At 36.2% G+C, this 22,538-nt stretch overlaps 1 protein-coding gene across 1 annotated transcript in view; it reads left to right on the forward strand.

Moving 5' to 3' along the window:
• The window catches only part of mspo (M-spondin), an 83,583-nt gene extending 72,862 nt beyond the window's left edge, over nucleotides 1–10,721 (forward strand). The window contains exons 4-7 of the mRNA XM_071592484.1: nucleotides 3,480–3,659; nucleotides 6,849–6,961; nucleotides 8,189–8,505; nucleotides 10,505–10,721. Of these exons, the coding sequence (XP_071448585.1) occupies nucleotides 3,480–3,659; nucleotides 6,849–6,961; nucleotides 8,189–8,505; nucleotides 10,505–10,701 (807 nt within the window). The 3' untranslated portion in view covers nucleotides 10,702–10,721. The remainder of the gene's footprint in view (nucleotides 1–3,479; nucleotides 3,660–6,848; nucleotides 6,962–8,188; nucleotides 8,506–10,504) is intronic.
• The last annotated feature ends 11,817 nt before the right edge of the window (nucleotides 10,722–22,538 follow it).

The following is a 22,538-nucleotide window of genomic DNA, read 5'->3' on the forward strand; positions in this document are numbered from 1 at the left end:
TACCAAGAGGATGATCATTTTGGGTTTAGGAAGGGCAGAGATGTCACAGCAGTAATGAGGTCATTGGAGGAACATGGAGTAAAATCAGGGTTAATTTTTGTGTTTCATAGTTCTAAATAAGGCTTTGTACAAAGTTGATCGGGCAGAAAATAGGAGGAATAGGAGACATCCTCAACCAGTACGTCTCCGCCACATTAGGTGTGAGTGGTAGATGCAGAGTTGAATGGGCAATATTAGGAAGAGGAGTGAGACATGGGTGTCCATTATTACCTTTGCTTTTCAGGGTATATGTGTAGGAATGTGTAAATATGCATAGGAAAGACTAGAGATATAAATGAAAGTCGGAGGGTAATTTATAAAATCAGTTAGGTTTGTGGATGATCAAGCTTTTATTTACCATTAGTGGGTTGCAAGCACTGCTGAGTGCATTGGAAAGTCAGTGCAATTAATATGGCATGAGAATAAATGTGAACAGAGCAAAGGTTAAGCAGTTTTCGAGAAAGAAGAATGCTAAGCTAAATATAAAAATATGAGTTCATCATCTAGAGCAGATGGAACAGTTTACCCATCTTGGAAATGTTTTGGATCAAAATGGTCAAAGTGTTAGGGATAGGGTATTTGATCTACTTTATTATTTGCAGCAATTTTCACTCCCTCAGTGGTATTAGAAAGCTCAGGTTTCCTCTCCCTTTCTAAAATTTGAACTCTCTACTCTCTTCGTGACTCAATGTACTTCCAACCTAATTCCTCTAGCGGACCTATGAGTTGGGCCCAAGTGAAGAAACAGCTAAGTAGATGCAAGTTCCAGCATCAAATTACACTTCACACTTACTCTTCTCTTGTAACAGTTTTTAAAAAATGTGGTGAATTAAGAAAAACTTCCAATTCTCTCAATAAAAGTTTCTCCCAGTGATCTCAAATACTTGTCCAAGTAAAGGAGATTGAAGTGGAGTAACCTTTCTCTTATCTTTTTATTACTTTTCTACTAGCCCATCTATTGGACTCTGATATTTTTAAGGCCAATGCAAAAAATATTTTTCAAATGTGTTCACCCCACGTTGGGTTTGATGTAAGTTAATACTTAAATTATTTCTCCCAGGTAAATATTTAACCATGTTCTGAGTTGCTTAATTCAATTCCATCTGCTTTATAGTTTAACTCTTGCTCCTCTTTCCTTTTATTCCAAAATTTGAATACAGATATTTTTATTTTTCATTCTAACTCCTATTCATTACACAATTACGCAGGGAGAAAAGAGGCATGGCTTAAATTTTTGGAGAAGAATAAATCATTTGTGTTTAAGGTGACCCAGCATGAGAATAACTTCAGCATCACATTACATCAGTAGGGAAGATGACAAAGTAAATTCAAGGGGAAAAGAGGTATTTAATGCCAAACAGACCCACTTGTAAAAATTCTTTCTCCCCTCCGGCCAATTTGATACAACAGATCCAAAACACAATGTGCCACAGTGGGAATTTCTATACAGTAAAATGGCACAGGAAGCTTTGAACCATTTTTAGAAGCCCGGCATGCCCTCAAGATGTTGTCCAGGGTGTGAGATATATTTGTAATTATAATTTACTTAATTAATATGCTTTAGATGTGACTTGCATTATGATACATGAATGGTATTCTTCAGCATCAGTGGCATGATTTTTGAGACATTGTAGTCTGGTGGCTATTGTGATAGTCTATGAATTAAATGAAGAATACAATGTATCTTTCCACTGTCCTTTTATTCATGTACGACTAGTTTCAATGCTCAAGCATCATCATCAGGTACCTGATGATGAGGCTTGAGTGTTGAAACTAGTTGTACGCGAATAAATGGACAGTGGAAAGATACATTGTATTCTTCATTTAATTAACATGAACTTCCACAAAGTTGAGCCAGGAACAATTGAATAGTCAATGAATTTGAGGGCCCTGGTTCATTTAAAGTCGCAAATGACAGAGACCGTGACAAACTTCAAAGGGACATAAGTAAAATGGCAGATCAGGTGACAAAAAATGGGATGGATATTAATGTTAGCAAATGCAAATCCATCACTTTTAGCAACAAGGTAAATGGAAACAATAGGGAATATAAATTCTCAGAAAATGTCATTCCTAGAAGTCATACTTGCAAACAGCGTTAGAGCAACCAAGGAGAAGGCTTATCAGACCCTAGTAAGACCAATTTTAGAGTTCGCTTCTCTTGTATGGGACCCTCATGAAGAAGGTCATATTAAAAAACTGGAAAAGGTGCAAAGAAAGGCTGCTCGATATATACTGGGGAAGCATAGGAGGATGGAGAGTGTGTCTGATATGCTAGAAATGCTGGGCTGGGAACCTCTAGAAACTAGAAGGAAAGTAAGCAGACTTTGTGGAATGTTCCGCATTCTGAAGGGGGAGAAAGCTTGGGCAGATCTTAGGAAAGAGGCGGGGAACCCAAATTTTATAGGCAGAAATGATCACAAATTTAAGGTAAAATGCCGGGCACAGAGAACAGATAAAAAAAAAATTTTCTTTTCTAAATAGAACAATTGTTGATTGGAACACCTTACCTGCAAAAATATTCGAGCCCTTTCCTAACAGAGTGTATAATTTTTAGAATAGATTTAAGGTAAACATAAACACAGTAATCAACCCGAAGGTTGGTTTAGTAGGTGATGGCAGAGATCACCCAGTACTAAGCCCTATACGGCGTGTGAAAATTCACACATCAGGGTAGGGGGGCCAGTTCCTTTCCCTGTGCCGGTTATGGTTTCCCAGGAAGACCTGGTACCCAAAAAATCACTTTAGCTTGGGTATTGCTGCAGGTGCCCAAAGTGCCTTGCCCTGGAATCAAACCCGGGACCCTCTGGTCCACAGTCCAACACTCTACCCACTGGACTACCGCGACCTACAGATGTAAGGTATATATGTAATAATTTGATTGATGTGTGGTGTATTGTATTATATGTAATAGCTTAATTTTTTTTTATTTATCTTTTTTTTCTTGCTGATTAATGGTTGTAAATGGGATGGGGATTCGCTTGTTTTGTTAAAGAGATTTGTGTTTTGAAGTCTGATTTTAACTATTATCTTTTGCGATTATTTGGGACTGGTGTGCCACCTGACACTGTCTATCAGCACATGTGTATTTTTAATAATAATAATAATTTCTGGGTTTTGCCCCTTGGCACCCAAAGATTCACCAAATTCAAATGATTTTTTGATTTCCATGTCTTCCTGGGAAACCTCACGTAGTCCAGGAAAAGGAGCTAGCTCCTATTATTAAGTAAATGTGCTAAATTCGCTCACTGTATAGGGAGCCACAAGATGAGCTTTACCCTCGCCTATCAAGCCAAAATTAGTTGTTGATTACTGTGGTTGGTTGGTGTGATTTTGAAATGAAAGTTAATGTGAGACTGACAGGAGGGAATGTCAGTCCTGTGTAAGTAGTCTCACTCTTTTGATTGGCAATGGAGTGAGTGAGTCTCGTGTATTTTCAGGGTGACCCATTGGATGCTGGCACTGACAATGGCTTCACCTTCACTGCACCCAATTGGGCCACGAGCCCCCAGGGTGTCATCTACCGGCTGACGAGTGCTTATCCCTCGCATCCCGCTGGCTCCTTCTTCTACCCGAACCTCAAGCGCCTCCCACCCATCGCTACCTTCCAGTTCATCAAGGTGAGGGGGTCATCTTCAGTCATCCATCCTCCACAGGGATTTTCCACTCCGCCTACCCTTTGATGTTTCCAGCCCTGTACCTCTCTTTTTGCATGCACTCTCTACATATACAAACACACACTCATATTTATGCACAAATTGTATATGGGGTAAAGTAAAAATAGGTTAGGAGAATTATGGAAAAACAAATTTCATTGAAAAAATATGATACATCACGGATCTAACCCTGGTTCTCTCACTTTCCGGAGTAGTGCTCTTGCCTACTCAGCTGTACTAGGTGCAAGTTGCCGCAAAAATACCCTGGATTATTTGGTGTAAACCTTTTACTTCTATCTTCCAATGCATATATTGTAAACTAATTTGTAAATTAAAGCTTACTAGCTTAAATGAGACTGCAATAAATTGGGATAAAGACTCTGTCAGAATGGGACCCGAGGGTTTTCTTTGATGGTGTTAGTGATAATGCACGAGTGACCTCTGGTTCTCCCTGGGGAAATTTGATTAATTATTGATAGTGAATAGTTATGGGCATGGTAAAGAGAACAAAACAAAAAAATGACCCGCAAAATATTGTTTTCTTTACTACTTCGGTGACGTTACATAAGTTAGAAAAGAATCTGTTACTTCTAGAATCTCTTACTCTATGTAATCTCTTACTGTTAGAATCTCTTACTCTATGATATATCGATACATTTGAATTAGTTGGAAAGTAGCTGATGACAAGTTCTTTATTTCTGTAATTTTTAGATTGCTAGGTTAGCTTGTATTTTTTTGGGTAAATAAATTATGATAGGATGGATTTGTGTTTGGTTTCCTGTGACTGTGCTTGAAAATGCTGGCGAATGCGTGACTCTTGGGGTCTGTGCCACTGTGTTAGTGGAGGAGGGGATGGTGCAGGAGCCTCGGCAGGTTGCCTTCTCACAAGGGGAATGGGACTGGGGGTGGGAATTTGAAAGTGCCCCTTACAAGTAGGGTTTCATTGGTTTGTTTGAATGCAAGCAGCTGCAGGGTGATAGGCGACCTACCTGGAGACCCATGCTCCAATGAAGGAGTTTTGCCTCTTTGTAGATCGGATAACTGGATGTTTGTTTCTTGGAGTAAAAGGGGGTTGTGACGCTGTGGTGGGAATTGGAATCTGTGGAGGGAGATCCCATCTCTGTCTCCAGCAGTTACCTGGTTCTGTTGGATAAGAACACCATTGTATCTGCATCCCCTACCCCTACTCTGAGGCCATCACCTAAGAGAAGCCATCAGGATATGGTCGAGAGGCAATCATAGTTTGTTATTTGCTCAAATGTGCGTCATATAGTGTCTCCTTAATGATGTAGGGTCTGATAGGAGATACATGCAGGATCATGGTCCTTGAGATGTATACCAGAGGGTGTGGTTCCCAGGTGATGCAGGTGGTGAAGGTGACTGCACAGAGCGTGAGTTGTTGCGAGTGATGAATTCTAGCTCATGCAAGGACTAACAATACCAGGCACCACGGGGAAACAGAAATAATGCATTCTTTTGAGAACCTGAATTCAGAAGTGAAATGGGTTGACCTGAATTAAAACATCCCAGTAAATTTGGACACTTTTAATATCATACTACAGGTATTATGGTAGCATGATTTGGATTAGTATAGAAGGTTTAAATCATAGATTGGGAAATTTTAATATGGATGTTGGATTAGATTTTATTAATTTGAGGCCTTTCCTTCCATTGTATTGGGAGCCTCTCAATCGGTCGGTAGTTCATTATTGAAGCAAAGCACAGAGGATACTCAAACACACAATTAGAGTTTAGAATAGTTGTTATTTCAGAGCAAAGGTCTTCTTCTGGGGTATTAACTATTTGGTTAATTTTTTTAAAACTAGTCAGATTAAGGACTTACAACTTTTGAAAAGAAAATAATTATAACATCCATTATATATGCAATTTCATTCCTTTTGCCAATGAATATAATTGGTAGACAGAATGAATACTATCACATGATGTTACCAAAGCATAAAAAAGAAGACTGAATAAAGAACACATCTATGGCAGTACACCAGCACATGTCATCATGTGCACTAAAAGTTGGCTCATGGAAAATTAGCAGTTACCATTATGACTGAGACAATAATCTAAGAAACGGTTTGTAATGTTTGTTACATTAGTGTAAACACAGGAACTTATTAATAAGTTCATCCTATAGACCACCTTGCACCAACATACTTATGTGATCTCTCAAAACTCAATAGCAAATATCATGATCCTTCACCCAGAAGAGCAACATTATATTTGTAGTGACTGGTGACTTTAATGCGTGGGTAATTCAATAAGTCCTTAGGAAAAAATATGAAAAGGAATTATTTTGGTTAGTTTTTTTTTAAATTATTCAACACACTCTCCTGCTAACTCGCTATACTTTTCCAAGTATTTTGCCAAGTTTTTCAGGCCATCCAAAAAGTAGGATTTTAGAAAGTCCTCACAATAGGTATCAGTGTTGGTGATGGCTTCCTTGTTTGACATGAATCGTTTTCTGCCAAGCCATTTTTTCTAGTTTCGAAATAAGGAAAAGTCACAGTGGACTAAATCAAATAAGTAAGAGATCATTAAGACCTATCCCCTTAATAATTATGCATACTATTATTATGAATATCAAACCACAGCTTGTTATAACAAATAGGCACCTTTCTCAAAAGAAAAAAAGCAAATATAGATTTGTCAAAAGTGTTTTTCCCTACAATTACTGATTAGATGCCTTGTTTACTAGTATTGAAAAGTACACAAACTTGGAAGATAACAGTTTTTATGATTTTAATGTTGGGTACAACGGAGACCACCCCAAATTTTTTTTGTAATGACGGAATACTTATGCATAAAAGAATGGAAATTTTTAGCGGATTGATTAATGTTTAAATTATTCTGAAGTAACACCATAATGAATGAATATTTGTGCAATGTTTTCCTTTGTGATCAAGGGTAATTTAAAATCCTTCTTCATAAAAAAATTATTTATATGATACATAAATAAACTTAATTCGAGATTTATCCTGAACCCCATCATCTCCACCTCAAAGAAATTCGATGAAGAGGCCCAAGAGCTGTTAAGGGTTATCCAAGGTCAACCCTTCTGGAGCCTTGAATACTCTGTGAACATGAGGGATGAAGCAGGTCCTATCCACTCTGCCACCTCCAAGAGAATTTTGTCTTCCACAGGTGCGGGAGTACGACCTGGGCGAGGAGTTCCACCCTGTGGAGGAGGAGGAACGACCCCCTCTGCAGAAGCGCATGCCGGGTAGTGGCGGCAGGGAGGAAGATGAGCAAGAGAGGTATGTGGTGATGCCAGGGGTGGAGGTCTTGACCTTTGACCCATTACCTGAACATGGTCATGGTTACATGACCGTTGCTGCCCAACTCAGGGTCTTTGGAAGGAATCAGTGGACAATCAGGAATTTTGTTTACCATGATTAATTATTTTATAATTAATGTCAACTGAGTACACTTTTTTTCACAAAATGTTTTGTGGATGAAAGGAGTTACATATGTAATGTTTGGGATGAAGTTTTAGTAAAAGATAACATAACTATTTATTTCACATCTCAAACAACAATTTATGTTTGAATACTATTTGTACCACAGTGTTCAATCCTTTTACCATCCAGATAAAGAATTCCAATGGAATGACAAATAAATTGTAATTAATGAAAGTAAATTGTTACTCATTATGAATTCACAAGCAAAAAGCACTTGGTAAGAAATTTTACATTATTGCTGGATTGTCACCCTGTGAAATGCCTTCGTCAGACTTCCGTTAATCCAGGATTCTGGTCAATTACTTTTTGGGAAATCACACTGTAACCTAGAGGAATACAGCCATATGTAACATACGAGGTGGTATTTCTTTTACATTTATTGTATGGTATTTCCCAAAGGAATGTGATAAGGGATGAACATAGATTTTAATAGGGTATTTTCTACCTGTCCTAACTAAAAGGCTCATTCTCTTATAAATATTCAAATTCATCAGCCCAGCCAGAGGCATCAATGTCTTGATAAATAGTCCAGTACAGTTGGTTCACTGGTCGTGAATAAATCAATTAAAAGTGGAAGTAAATACATTAATCTAACCAAATTCTAAACCCTGTGGTGTGATATTAAAATATTAGGGCAATAGAGGGGAGCAGTTCTTTTCCTTGTGGCTTATGGTCCCCTGGAGCTCCTAATGCATGGTAAAATATCACATAGCTTGGGTGAAAGTAGTCATATCCAGATGGGACCGGAGTATCATTATCCGGTGTCAAACTCAGGCAATACTAAACTTGGGAAATAATCATATGGTGAGCAATGAAACTCTCTCTGCTCCTAGATACCCAGATGCAAACATTCCTAAGCATTTATGAAGGAATTACATTTCCTTTGTGAATATTATTTTGTAGAGTCCTTCTCTCTTTATAGAAAGTGCCTAAACCATAATTTGCCTCTTTTACCAATATTGCTATTTTTATATATAAGATATCTGCCATGCAATCAATATCTGCTATCAAATCTCTCCCAAGGAATCCCTTCTCATTGCTGCCGACAACAAATAATACATTAGAAGGGAAGGAGAATCGGACAAGGTCCACAGCAGTGCTGAGTGCCACTGCAGTTCCTGCTGGTGGTGATATGACCCTTGTTCCAAAAGGTGACAAGAATGCGATAGTGAACAGCATTGTTGAGAAGTACCATCAGCCAGGTGGTAGTAGGGGTGCCAAGTGGGGGCGGCTCCCTCTGGCGCCACAGCAGAGAAATGGGTCACATGTTATGGTGTTGGACGTGCACAAAGGAATGGCACCTCGTGGCCAGAAGATGAGGAAGAAATTCAGGAGAAATCGTGAGTACTTGCTCCTCTCAGGGCACTGCGAATGCAGTAGGGGTGGAATTTTGAAAAATCAAGGTTTGGGGTATTTCCTTGGGTTCCTGTAATGCTAGCACCATGGTGCGCTGCACTCAGAGAGAGGGAAAGAGAGAAGCAACAATTGGAGTACTGAATGAACCCAAAACTTGAGTGATGAAATAAATATATTTCTATGAAATGAGTTACGTTCATGCAACCTATGCAGTGCCATCCCGAGAATGGAGTCTTTCATCTGAACGCCGCGAAAATCTACGATCCCATATAAAAGTATGAACTTTCTGGTTGGGAATATTGTTGAGATATTCGTCAACCGAGTAGAACATATTGCGCTGTAGATATCTTTTTAATTTATGCCTGAATGCAGGAGTTCCCTTTGTTTCCTTGATACTTTTGGGTAGTTTGTTATATAATCCGATGCCCATTTCATTGGGTCCTAATTTCAATGCTTTAGTTCTTATATTCCCATAATGGATGTCATTCCTTCCTCTGGTATAATAATGATGATAGGCAGAGTTAAGAGAATAGTTGCCAATGTTATATATATAGGCAGAGTTAAGAGAATAGTTGCCTATGTTTTTATATGTAGAATTAAAAACATAATGTAGATGCACAGGAGTGGTAGCAAATTTAATTCATGGAAAATAGGCCATGATGGAGCATTGTGGGGTGATGATTTACCTGGTGATGATTCTAATAGCTTTCTTTTGCATTTTATAGATGGTTTGAGAAATAGCAGCTGATCCCCATAATATTATACTGTAGGTAATATTTGAATAAATTTCCCCATAGTATAAATTGAAACTACCAGTTTTACTTGTAATTTCATACAGGTGTCTTAATAAGTAGCAAGTTGAACTGAGCTTGTGTTTAAGGGCTTTTACATGAGTATCCCAAGAAATATTAGCTCATAGAAATTTGCATTCTGTCACATGCTCAATTGATTGGTCATAGATTTTTACCAGCAGATCATCTGACACATTCTTATTGCGTGTAAAGTATAACATTTTACTTTTATTTACATTTAAGTCTAGAAGGTTGTCTGCACACCACATTTTTATTGCAAGTGTGACAGACTTAGATTTTTCCACAAGGCTGGGATATGTTTGTGTTGATATTATTACATTAGTGTCGTCAGCATACAACACTGGTATCATTCCATCATTATTTGGTAAGCAGTTAGGTAGGTCATTGATGTATATCAGACAGAGGAGTGGCCCAAGGGTTGAGCCTTGTGGAACACCTTTGTTAACTTGGTATGCTTAAGATGAATATTTTGACCCATCAACTGATAACACTACCTTCTGAGTGCGATTATGAATATAGGACTTCATCCAGTTTAGAGGAATTCCTCTAAATCCTATTCTATTGAGTTTAATTAGTAGTCTATTGTGGTTTACATTATCAAAAGCCTTTGACATGTCAAAAAACATTCCAAGAGTTTTGTGCTTAGCATCTAATGAATTAAGTATGCTGTCGATTGCCTGACATATGGCAGTTGTGGTAGACCTTTCAGATCTAAATCAATGCTGAGAATTTGAAAGTAAGAAGTTTTTTTTGAGATAAGATGATATTTGCATATACATGGCTTTTTCGAATATTTTAGCAAATGTATATTGGACGGCTATTGGTCTGTAGTTGTTCAAATCATTAATACAGCCATGTTTTTTATAAATGGGCACTACTTTTGATTATTTTAATTGGGATGGGAAAATCCCTTGTATCAAAGATTCATTAATTAAAAATAAAAGGGGTGCTTTTATGGCTTCAAAACAATGATGAACAACTTTACCAAAAATTTCATCTGGGCTAGTACTGGATTTGTTTCTGAGTGAGGAGACAACAATAGTCATTTAATAGACATAATCTGTGGAATTTTATCTCCCATTTTACTCCATTGGATATCCATCACTAACATAGTTATGAATGAAACTCCCGCACTCATTGGGTTATTGGAATTGTTTCTCTCTGCTCACAGGGCCTCCTCGAGACTGCCATGTTACCGATTGGAGTGAGTGGGGTGCCTGCAGCAAGTCTTGTGGCATTGGGGAGATGCAGAGAAGGCGACAGGTGGTGCGGCATGCCCGAAGGGGTGGCAGCATCTGCCCCCCACTCCTTGAAACTAAGTGGTGTGGAAGTGCCAAACCATGTGCCAAGGCCTACTTCCAGTGGTAACATGGTGACCCTCCTGACATACCAACCATGGTACTTGAGATGGAACCTGAGCCAAGAGATTCCATCTCTCTCTCTCTCTCACTTGAGTTGTTTTGATTCTTTTGCAATGGGGAGTCCAAATGCGTTTCGGATCTCCTGTTGCACACACTACTGCGTGGGAAATCACAGATTGGCTCCAAAGAGCCATATGTATGTGCCTCACTCTAAGGAGGGCAGTCCTCTTGAATGCTGCGTCGCCTCATGCTGATGGGTCACATCTCTTCATCCTTGCGGTTGTTTAAGGTTTCATACACCCTCCATTCCCAATGGAAATTGGTGGCAAAGTTAGCCTTTTCATGTTTAATCAGGGCAGTGTTGCGCCTTTAATGATGACAATGCCAAATGGGAGCGGCATTTTGAGGTGTTGTCCCTCCTCTGCTTGGCTCTTCAAGGGAAGGTGGGACTTCTCAAGTGATCAGTGTGTGTTTGTGTGTATGTTTGTGGGTGTGGGCATTTTCCCTTCATGTGACCCCTTCTGGGTGAGGAGGTGGTGTGGTGGGTATGCTCTTTGGAAGAAGGCATGCTTCTCCTTTCATTTGGTGGCATTGGAAATCCTCTTTGGAACTTAGGAATGGAGGGCTCTTGCAGGTAATGGAGGAGATCCTTACTTTTATTCTATGCATAGGTGCTGACAATCCACTTTTTACAGTTAACCCTAAGTGACATTTAATATACATTTTTAGAAAATGGGAAAATGCCATGTAGGAGATTTAAACCAATTGGGTTGCCTTGTCCATTGTTGGTAATCAGAGTGGGGTTATGGTGGTTGGGGGAGTTCAATTGTATTGAGTGCTTAATTATGGTGGATTTTTGTGCATGGGGAGACTGCTAGGTTGTGCAGACACATATTTGTGCTACTAGAAGAGTGTTAAGTTTTTGTCATAAAAAAAGGTTTCAATATTCATTAGTAAAATGCAGATTTTTTAACTGTACTTTGAATTTTTAATAATGGTATCTGAACATCACGTTTTGTGATGAAATGGCACTGAGGGCAATATGGACAGATGATGAAATGTGGCAAAGGGATGTCACTTAGAAAATAGCCAAAGTTTGTCAGCATTGGTTACCAAAATAAACAAAAATTTCTATTATTTTTGAGGGAGGAAAATTTGTTGGAAAGTATTCTTTGTGAAAATGTCTCCATTATATACTTTCCCATCATTGATTTCCTGCAACTGAAAGGACATAAACTCTGAATAAGTTGAAGAGTTTTCGTTTTTTGCATTGTTTGTTAGGTTGAGTTTTCTGAGTGTGCAGGTAAATGCATGAACATACATAATTTAATAGATATTACTTGTAGGCTAGTAATTCTATCTTGCCATTTGCTGCCCTGTGCTTTGTAACATATGTCTTTCTATAATTTAGTTTTCCCCTATTGTTCTTTACTTTAGTCTTGAGTCTTCAACCAGTTTTAAGTGCAGTCCATACGACAGCCTGACTAATCTCCAAATTAGTTTGTTTAGCTCCTCTGTGTTCCTCTTTATAAATGTTCATTGACCTTCCTGCTTACATATAAAATGCTCCTCTCTTCCAACTTCTGCTGCAAAACAGCATTGAAGGAAATAGTAAACCTGCCAATTCATATGTGTAATGGGCAGTTAAGTTTAGGGTAAAATGGAATGCATACCTTACTAATCTCATTTCTTAAATTATATTTATAAAAAAATAATGTAGGAAAGTATATTGCATACTGATTAGAGTGAGATACTCTTCATATCAAACATTTTTATATAGGTAACAAAATGCAAATTTGATCCCATGCAATGCAATACTAAATGCAATAAAGTGATGTTTTATACTTTTATTAAAATTTATTTTACATTTAAATTGCTTCTGTTTGAGTGATTTAAAGCACTCATTTGCATTGAGCTAGAAATAGAACTTTTCAAAATGTGATGGAGTGTCATAGATGAAATAACTAAACATTTTATACTTTGCTACATCTTTATAATGAGCATTTCCTTCGTGATTTTAATTTGATATGATAATAATCCTATCTTGTAAAGTATCTAGCACTGCAAATTCAAAATTCGTTGATGTGCTTTAAAATTCACATCTACTTTAGAATAACATGTTCTATTAATGTTAAAATCATGATACATTTTTAAGTCAAGCTGGAGACTGATGTGAAAAAAATCCAAAGGTCCCTGAGTGATGCTGTGCCTTCCAAGGCATGTTGTCATTGTGATATGATTATGTTCTTGTGCAATGTTGTCAATCAAATAAATGATGATTTAAAAATCCAGAATTAGGATAAAAGGAGGCATATTTGTACCTAACAGGGGGGGTCAAGTACCAACCTTTATTTTCATTGACATCCTGATATTTACTTTACTGTCTTACTACTAATGTAAAATATGCATGCCGATGTAGAATCTTAGAGTACAAATCCACAAATAAGTATTATGAATCACATTTGCCATTATTTCGTCCATTCCTCTGTAGTAATCATCAGTGAATATATATTTAGTTGCTTTAGCAGCATTTTGGTTGCAAACCAATATCCATTGATCCCTGATGTGGGATTAAGAGAAAAATGCTCAACTAGTGTCATATCACTGACGGTAAACAAATATTGTGCACAAATAAATAAGAACTCTGTAATAATTATACATTCATGTCTAGGATTGCTGAAAATACTGACAATATTTGAATGCATTAGTAATTTTTTTCATACATTTTAAATAGCATTTTTTGAACTACATATTGTAATTAATGACATATAGTATGTCATTAGTTGTCAACTAATAGTAGTCAACTAATTAAAGGTTTTTATGGATGATTTCTCAAGTATGTAGGAAAGAAATAATGGATTTCAGCCCACTTATTAAAATAATGCACTCAGATTAAATTACTATGACTTTATATTTGATGTATTATTCTTGAGAATGCAAGAAATGAAATCATTTTTGAAGACACCAATCAATTTGCTGGACCATTACGACTGCATATTCATAAATGTGTAGGAATTTTAAATTCATTAAATTTTTTAAAAATTCTTATTTGTTGAAAAATATCTCTTCAGGCATTGTTTGATTTATGTTCAGCACTTATCAATGAAAAAGTATCCATCCAAAATTTCAAAAATTCATTTTCTTACAGTTTTCACTTACCATTGAGGTAAATGTATCGAATTCATTATCTAGGTATTCACTGACATTCTATAAAGTAGGTTTTCTTTGAATTAAACAAGCATTTCAACTTTATGTTACAAGTTTAGCATGTTAATATCCCTGTAAAAAATAGTGCTTGTATTATGTCTTCAGAATTTCTTCTTTATGCTTCCACTCTGGCACAAATGACCTTAGCTGTCTGTCGCTTCCCCTAATAGCTAAGCTTTCACTAGGGTAAACTGCAAAGGCATTCATAAGACTCCAAATTAGCAGTTTCATTGACAACCAAAATAAATAATTGCAATAACTGCAATAGTTAGCCATAAATGAAAGGGTTTCTCGACAGATTTCATCTAATGAAATCAAATCTATCAATTCAATACTTCTCATTTAATGGAGGATACCAGTGGAATGGATTGGATGGGGACCTTATCTGATGGGTTCCATCTGTCAGTCCAAATATTTATGGTCCATGTGCTCTGGAATCTCATCATGTCTCAAATTCATCACTTGACCACTAAGCTGCACAGTTATCTGTTGAAACCTAAGTTAGAGCAAGTATGCATTACACAAGTAAATTAAATGTTTGTGTTGTGTTAGGGCACTCATTTAAGCCCTATTAATGGTGTTCTTAGGTTTGCTGTGGCATATGATACTAGTTGTAACCTAAAAATAAAGGAACGACAGGGAGCCATGGAGTGACAAAGTAATGTTCTAGGAGAATTTGTAGAGCCATACCATTACCACACATTTTTTTGTAATTTTTATTTTTGTTTTTTATTCATTAAAATACAAAAACTACCTCTAATGACACAATGCCTAGTTTTTCTTCCTTGAAAGAAAATTCTGAGCTCAGAAACATGGCGTCCCACTACTCATGAAATATCTACAGTTATTTCTGATTGATCAAACTTGTAATAAGGCAAATCACATCTTGAAGATTTAGACCACTGGCAATCGGTTTCTCCTCATGTAGGACTGATCTGTTGGTTCAAATATTTTGGCATATTTAGTTAATAAAATATCTCGCCCTTCATTCTGGGTACAGATGTGGGCTTTGGCTGATGTTAGAGCATTAGAGCTTTGTCATTCCAAATCCAATGGGAAATACATTCATGTATGGCTAGCTATAACAGACTGGCATCATCAATTGTTCTCAAAATTATGATGCATGCAAAATGGGTGAAGTTAATATATAAGCCTCGCAAAAAATCGTTTTCACACTCCCAATATGCTTTCCCCAAACCTTTTTTAAAACCTAATAGCAACTGAAATCCTCTCCCAAATGGCAGGAGTTCTAATTGGTTCTTTTAAAATTATATTCAGTTCTAAATCTCTGTATGCAATCACCATCATAATTGTATGGTGGCTAATGTCTAGAATCCTTTTCACATCTTTTATACATCTGATAAATGTGTGACTTATTGGTTTAAATTCAATATTCAAGCTCAACAATCAGGTAAATATTTTCTGAGTTTACTAATGCATTACAAAATGCTTTATGTGCTTATTAATCACTCAGTCATGGTGTAAGTTAATGAACACTGTATGCCCTTGTGAAATTAGGATGCAAATCTAGATGAAACAAATTAATCTATTTTTTGTTGAAATACAATCCAACCCCCTAAACTGATCATTGTCATCATCATTGTGAAAGATTTATATCTCTCCATTTTGTCCTCACTTCACAGTTTTGCCCAACTTTTCTTCCTTCCATCTCTCTTATTTCACAATCGACATTATTTATTTTGTGTGCACCAACTGCACCTGGCTGCCATTGGACTGTTTGTCTTCATCTTTCTTTCCCTCATACTATTGAAAGGATGGCATTTACTTCTCTGGATCCAGAATCATAATGTTCAATGCTCATATTCTGCATAATATTTGGTGGTGTGAGTTGTTCCATATGATGGGATGCAAGAGAAGTGGAATGTATAGATGTATAGAATTGTTCAAAGTAGCAAAAATTTTCCTTGTGACATTTTACAAAAAACCTTGGTCAAACTTTATTCATAAGATAAATTTGGAAGTAGTAACTCTGTAGCCATTAATCCGTCCAAAGATGATTGAAACCATCTTTCCACCTTCGGAGTGCTTTGTGAGCTCCATTGTGAAGAATGAGGCTCTCGAATCTACTCAGTTGTACCGCATAATGCTTACAGATGAATATTTCGGTTTGCTAAGAGATTAAAAGGAAGCATGAAGTTCCATATCGCTGATTTTCAAATTAATTCAGATTCTTCCCATAAAAGAATGAAAAAGATAAAGTGTTTGAAGGTGGAAAGGTCATGGCATTATCCTCCTTTTGTTAAGGGTAGAGTAAGATCAAGGGCAATTCCTAACAAGGATTTCTATTACTCAGTTTGGAAGGAAACTATTTCTAAATCAATGAAAGCTCTATGCATCTGGATTTATCATTGCCCAGTAAGCATTAGGTAGGTCAGCACACTTGAAGTAGAATTAGTACAAATTTTAAGTAGCTGTCCTAAGGCAGGTGTTTTCCTCTTGAACTCTATTAAAACGATATTGAACAATATTTTAAGCTTCAAGTAATATTCCAATTTTGAGTGTGGTAAAAACTCTCGAGTTGTAGGTAATGCATAAAAAGAGGTAACATCCCCACCAAAGCTTCGCAGTGATGGTAGCCCAAAGTCCATTGGCACCTTCATTGCACCAGATTCTGCACCTTGAACATACATATTTTTTCCTGTGAACATCGTGGGTTATCATTTCTAATAAAGTAATCATCTGCAACAATTTTCTCAAGGGGTGGTTGCTGGAAATGAAGTCATTAAGTCATGTTGTAGCTGGTAAGGTTTGGGAGGGGGTTGGGGAATTGTGACATGATGAGGAAAAGTGTGAATTTTGGCTTTCTGTGTGTGCTTATATCATTCTTGTCATATTGTCATAGTGGGTCAAGGAGTCTGTTGCTGATGTTTCCCAGGAATTCTGAGAAATGGTAGCATTGCGCTTTGATGTGGCGGACAAGATGAAATTCTGCACCATGACTGCAATAAGTCAACAATTCTCACAAAAGGCATCGTATCCAGAGTTCAATTTGGTTATTTAATTTTTCCAAACAAAAGTAGACAAAATGTTAACCACAAATCAGAAGTTACCTGGCAAAAATTTGCAAACCATATGGTATTTTCAGAGGATTCAATCAACATTAACTTACTGCATTTCCATTCATTATTACTGAAAGCATTCATTATGAGGGTACTGTTGTGGTAAAGGTACAATGCTTGTCTGCTTTGCTCTGTGTCATCCTTGTAACTCTGCATACAGGCAACTCGATAGGAATTTACAGCTCCTGTTTTGATGGCTGCTTATTGGGGTGATTCAAATATTCCAAAGTTTGAAAATCTTAGTTTGTGAAAATATGTTACATACTTTCTGTTATATTTTCCCTAATTTCACGTAAAAAAAAAGCAATCCAAAATTTTTAGTCATTATTTTTATCCTTTTCAGTGCTCAGTGCTTCAGGGAATGAAAACAGTATTCAATAAGGCCCAGGAAAAGTCATGATCTGGCTACTTGAAAGTGTCATTGCACTAAATTTGCAATAAATGTTCCATAGTTTATATTCTACTGTCCGTAACATAACTGAATGTATCGTAAGAGTTAGACTCAAAACTTTAATCTGACCAAGGATTCTTTAGTATCTGAACATTTTTGAACTTGAGTGGAAAGGAAATTATAAATGAAGCACTAGGGCATTAATGACACTGAAGAACATTTTTAATATTAATGTGAAGAACATGCTCAATATGAACAACGATCCCCCTTTGGAAATAGTAGTATTGTATCTATTAGGCTCCATGTGGAAATTTCCTGAAATATGCCTTAAGAAGCATTAGATTTAGCAGAGCAGTCAGCATTTTTACTTAGTGCTTAGTGTAAAACTGATAATCTGTTAAAACAGGTATTTGTGATGCTTGGGAACATGAGACAAATTGGGTTTTATTGTTTAGCCTATTTTGTTCAACTGGTGGAGTGTGAGGTTGAATTCTATTCCATTTTGCAGAGAGTTAATGGTTTATCTCTTATATGTGCTTGCTGTTATTGCTTCAGGCCGTCCAAGGAAATAGTTTAGTATCCTCCATGACACAAAATCATAACATGATTTCATTCTGCTTTCGATTTACAAGGAAGATACTGTGGTTGTATTCCGGATCATGAAACTTCTTCGTGCTCATTTTATCTGTGCACATTCTGCAAGTTGACTTCTCTTTCCCTTCCTAAATCCTGTGTACCAACCAAACCACTCCAATAATAAATTGTCTTCCATTTCCATAGGTAAATATTGGAGCTAGTATTTTAGTACTATTCCACTAGGAATGATTAATCACAGATATCTATTCAAGTATTCACTGCAGCGCAATAAATTCTCTTCTACCTCACACTCTATGAGTGTGCCTTGAGGTGTTATCCCATCATGTGGAATGGGAATTTTCTCTTCCCCAGAATTGGGGTAAAAGTTTTTAACCATTGTAAAGAGTGACTTCTTCTACACTTCATCATGCTGATCACTATTTAGGAAAATTTCTCCCAAAGTGCTGACTTTTTTATATTAGGAGCTAATACTCAATTATAATCTTGTTTATAAACAATTGGAAAGCTGCAATGTTTTTGTCCCTCCTTTCATAATGTCTTCTGTGTGAATGACTGGATTTTTTAATTAATCACTTTAGAGGAGAATGGCATTCATATGAATATGTACTTAGGTTCGCTGAATAAATAAACTTGGTATTTTTTCATACAAAAACTATATAATATTACCAGTTTCAATGGATAGGTGATGTAATCAAATAAGATCATACCTGATGAACCTATGGTCGCCTATGCATCGAAACTAGTGGTTTTTATGAAGTTTTTTGTGTGAAAAAATACCAAACTTATATATTCAGTAATCATGAATTTTCGCAAAGTAGCGCCTGAACCCATCAAATTACTTATTTACTTAGGTTATCCAGTTCAATAATGAGGTGTATTACTCTCATGGTTGTCTCTATTTGGTAGTCTCTCTTCGGTTGTGTACTCCATCTTATGTTTTAACATAGTGCCTGTAATTGTGATAATTTGGCCATGCCACTTGTCTCCGAGTCCTGACTAGGTTTAAGGTGAAAAACCCAACCTTACTAACTGCAAGCAATTTTATGCTGCTGCCCTCACTTGGTGCTGAGGGTGATTTATAGCTAGGTTGAAATGTTTGAAGTTTATCCCAAATGTCCATGGGTTTTGATTTTTCTATGGCTTGTGGATTTTTATGCACATTTTTATTGTTACTGTTTGAAAACAACTTTCCAGGGAATAAGTGCATAGCATGCAAGAGGTCACAGTGGATTCAAGTTGAGGAGTTCTGAGCAAATTAATTACTGTTTGTGACTTTGGAGATATTTTATCGCAGGATATTTTTGTTTGCTGAATGTTGAAGGACCAATACCTACACACCTACCTCTTTAATGCCATTAATATTTACATTTTTGCCTTTAAAACATTTCTAATCGAGTTTGTGAGGTCAGTGATATTATGAGAAACATAATCATTTTTCATCTGACTTTGAATTTCCATTATTTTTATCAAAAATTTGAGATTTTGTTATATTAATTAATTCTATGATTAAGAACATAAGTGTGTAAATTTATCAAAAAATGATTTAAAAAAAATTTAATCTGCTGAAAGTTTATTTTTTATTTAATTTTTGGGAAAATTATCACATATGAATTTTTCAAGTTGAATTCATGTCACTCAGAGATTACTTATCCAAATGTGTATTGAAAACACTATTATGCATTAATTAAGTATGAATTAGCAGCCCCAGCAGGACCTGGGTGACAAACTTACTCCTCCTTCTAGTGATCACTGTTTGGCATGCCTGTGCAACTACCGTTTGCTGTCAGCATTCTGACAAAATCCAGTATTCTTCCGATCCCAGTGTACCATATTGCATGCGTCTCTTAGTGGCACCATTTGAGGTTAATAGGCTCCAGTGTGGTGGTCACTGCACTCATGGAATGCATGCAGAAGAAAGAGAGTCTGCATTGGTGGTGCATTCTGTGCCTCTTGATGGAGATAGTCCAAAAGTTTGTAAACTCGTTCGTTCCACATCTCCCGTTTGTGAATCTCAATGACAACTTGCCTCTCATCTACTTCTTACATGTTAGTGCACACACAAATGTGGATAAAAGTAATTGCATTGCGTACTTATATATTTGTATGATGTGTGCATTGTCATTTACTTTTGATATACCTACTTTTTAAGATTTGCAGATTTTCTAGTGCCATTTCAAAATATGAACTTTTGTGTAAGATTTTACTCACTGAGGTAATGAGAAAATAAAAAAAAGTATCAGGTACCCCACTCCAAAAGAAACATGTTTCCAAAGACAGCATGTTCGTATTATAGAAACATGGGCACATTGCTGTATGTATAATTTTTTTAATTAAATGAATTAATTTGTCCAATTTAATTCACAAAGTCAAGCAATGTAATAGCTAATATGACATGCTCTCTGGAATGTGTGTGTGTGTGTGTGCGTGTGTGTAGAAAGAAACATGTTATGCTAGTAATGGTTTGTGAGGTTTCCTTTTTTTTGTTCTTCTTCTGGCATATTTATTAATGAGATTTGTATTGTCATTCTGTGGCTACCTTTGTATTTTCAGTATTGTGTCTTTGGAAATGTGTGACCTACAACCTTTAATTTTAAAATAAATGAATCAGTTTTGAAAAATACTCTTGAGTATTTATTTTTCCAGGATATTTGTTGGAGAACCCATGGTGATGCAGGAGGTATTGTCCCCCCAGTCACCCTAGACCTTGGCAGAATTTAAGATGATAACCCAGTAAGCATGCAATACTGCATGGATGTCAGAATATTTACTAAATATTTGCAAATGAAACAATTCTGTGAAGATCCTCCCCAACAAGCATTCACAAAGCATAATCAGGACACACAGTGTAACATTAGGAGAATATTCTCAGAATGGATAAGAATAATGAATTCTTGGTAGTCCTGTCCCACATGAATTTCACTGTGATTGCCAACTTGCAGTCTGATTTGAGGATCAGGTTTCAGGCTGATGCAAATGTGTTCAATACTCTTGTTTCACTAAATACAACAACGGCTGACATAATCAACATGGTGAAGGTAAATAAGAAGCATGTTGCCTGAACTGGTTCTAAGCAGCTGAAATATTGCACATCAAGCAGGAATCATTGCAGCATCTGTAGGAGTATTTGCTAGAAGAATATAATAACGTCTTTTATTCATCTTTAGTTTATTCATTGGCTTCATTCGATGTTAATTTTGATAAGAAACATTGTAGTTTAGATATTGATGGGCATTGACTTTAAATCACTGCATTCTTATAGGTTCACTTAAGAAAGAAAAAACTGACATCTCACTCTACATTAAAATTTGGTTCAGTATCAAAACATTCTACCCCATTTATCTGTTCGATATGCCTATCCCAATTTTATCCGTTTCTAACCAGCGTGACGTTATCCCCTCTATCAAAGTGTTCTCAACAGTGTTAAATACAAAATTGTGAATTATACACCATAATGTGCGCTATCAACTGAAACGCTTCGAAGAAACGGGGCGAAAAGATACCGATCGGAAATATTATGCGAGAATTACCAAAATCTAAGCTAACACACGAAAATTTAAAATTTAGGATGCATACGTGCATAAACCAAACCGTGCTATAAAACCTATTGTAATTTATACACCATATTGTACGCTATAAACTGCAACGTTGGCAGTTTATGCGCCTGACAGTAAATGCCATGAATTATACAACATATTTAACATGGACAACCTCATAATAAAAAATTAGGGATAACGCATGAAAGCATTTAAGCTAAAACACGAAATCGATAAATTATTATGCTACATTGAGACCAAACCGTTTCAAAGATAAAATTGTGAATTATACACTAAATTTAACCTGGCCTTTTAATAAAAAAATATGAATAAGGCATTAGAGCATTTCTGCGAGAATATACAGAATTTCAGCTAAAACACGAAATGGAAAAATTATAATGTTACATTGAGACGAAACCGTTTCAAAGATTCAATTGTGAATTATACACAATATTGAAACTTGATAGCCTTAAAATAAAAAATTATGGATGAGACATGAAAGTATTTCTGCGAGAATAAACTAAATTTAAGCTTAAACACGAAATTGAAAAATTATTATGCTACATTGACACCAAACCGTTTCAAAGATGAAATTGTGAATTATACACAATATTTAACCTGGATAGCCTTATAATAAAAAAATAGGGGTAACACATGAAAATTGTAACAAGTATTTATGCGAGAATAGACAAAATTACAGCTAAAACACGAAATTGAAAATTTATTATGATACATTGAGACCAAACCGTTTTAAAAATAAAATAGTGAATTATACACAAAATTTAACCTGGATAGACTTATGATACAAAAATATGGATAAGGCATGAAGGCGTTTCTGCGAGAATAAAAAGCATTTCAGCTAAAACACGAAATGAAAAAATTATTATGCTACATTGAGACCAGACCGTTTCAAAGATAAAGTTGTGAATTATACACAATAATAAACCTGGATAGCCTTATAGTAAAAAATTAGGGATAAGGCATCCCCGAAAATACGCGAATTCATCGAAAACATTTAAAATGAATAAACACGAAG

Source organism: Hetaerina americana, unplaced genomic scaffold (assembly GCF_022747635.1).
Source record: "Hetaerina americana unplaced genomic scaffold, ioHetAmer1.1.p SCAF_5, whole genome shotgun sequence".
Classification (NCBI taxonomy): Eukaryota; Metazoa; Arthropoda; class Insecta; order Odonata; family Calopterygidae; genus Hetaerina; species Hetaerina americana.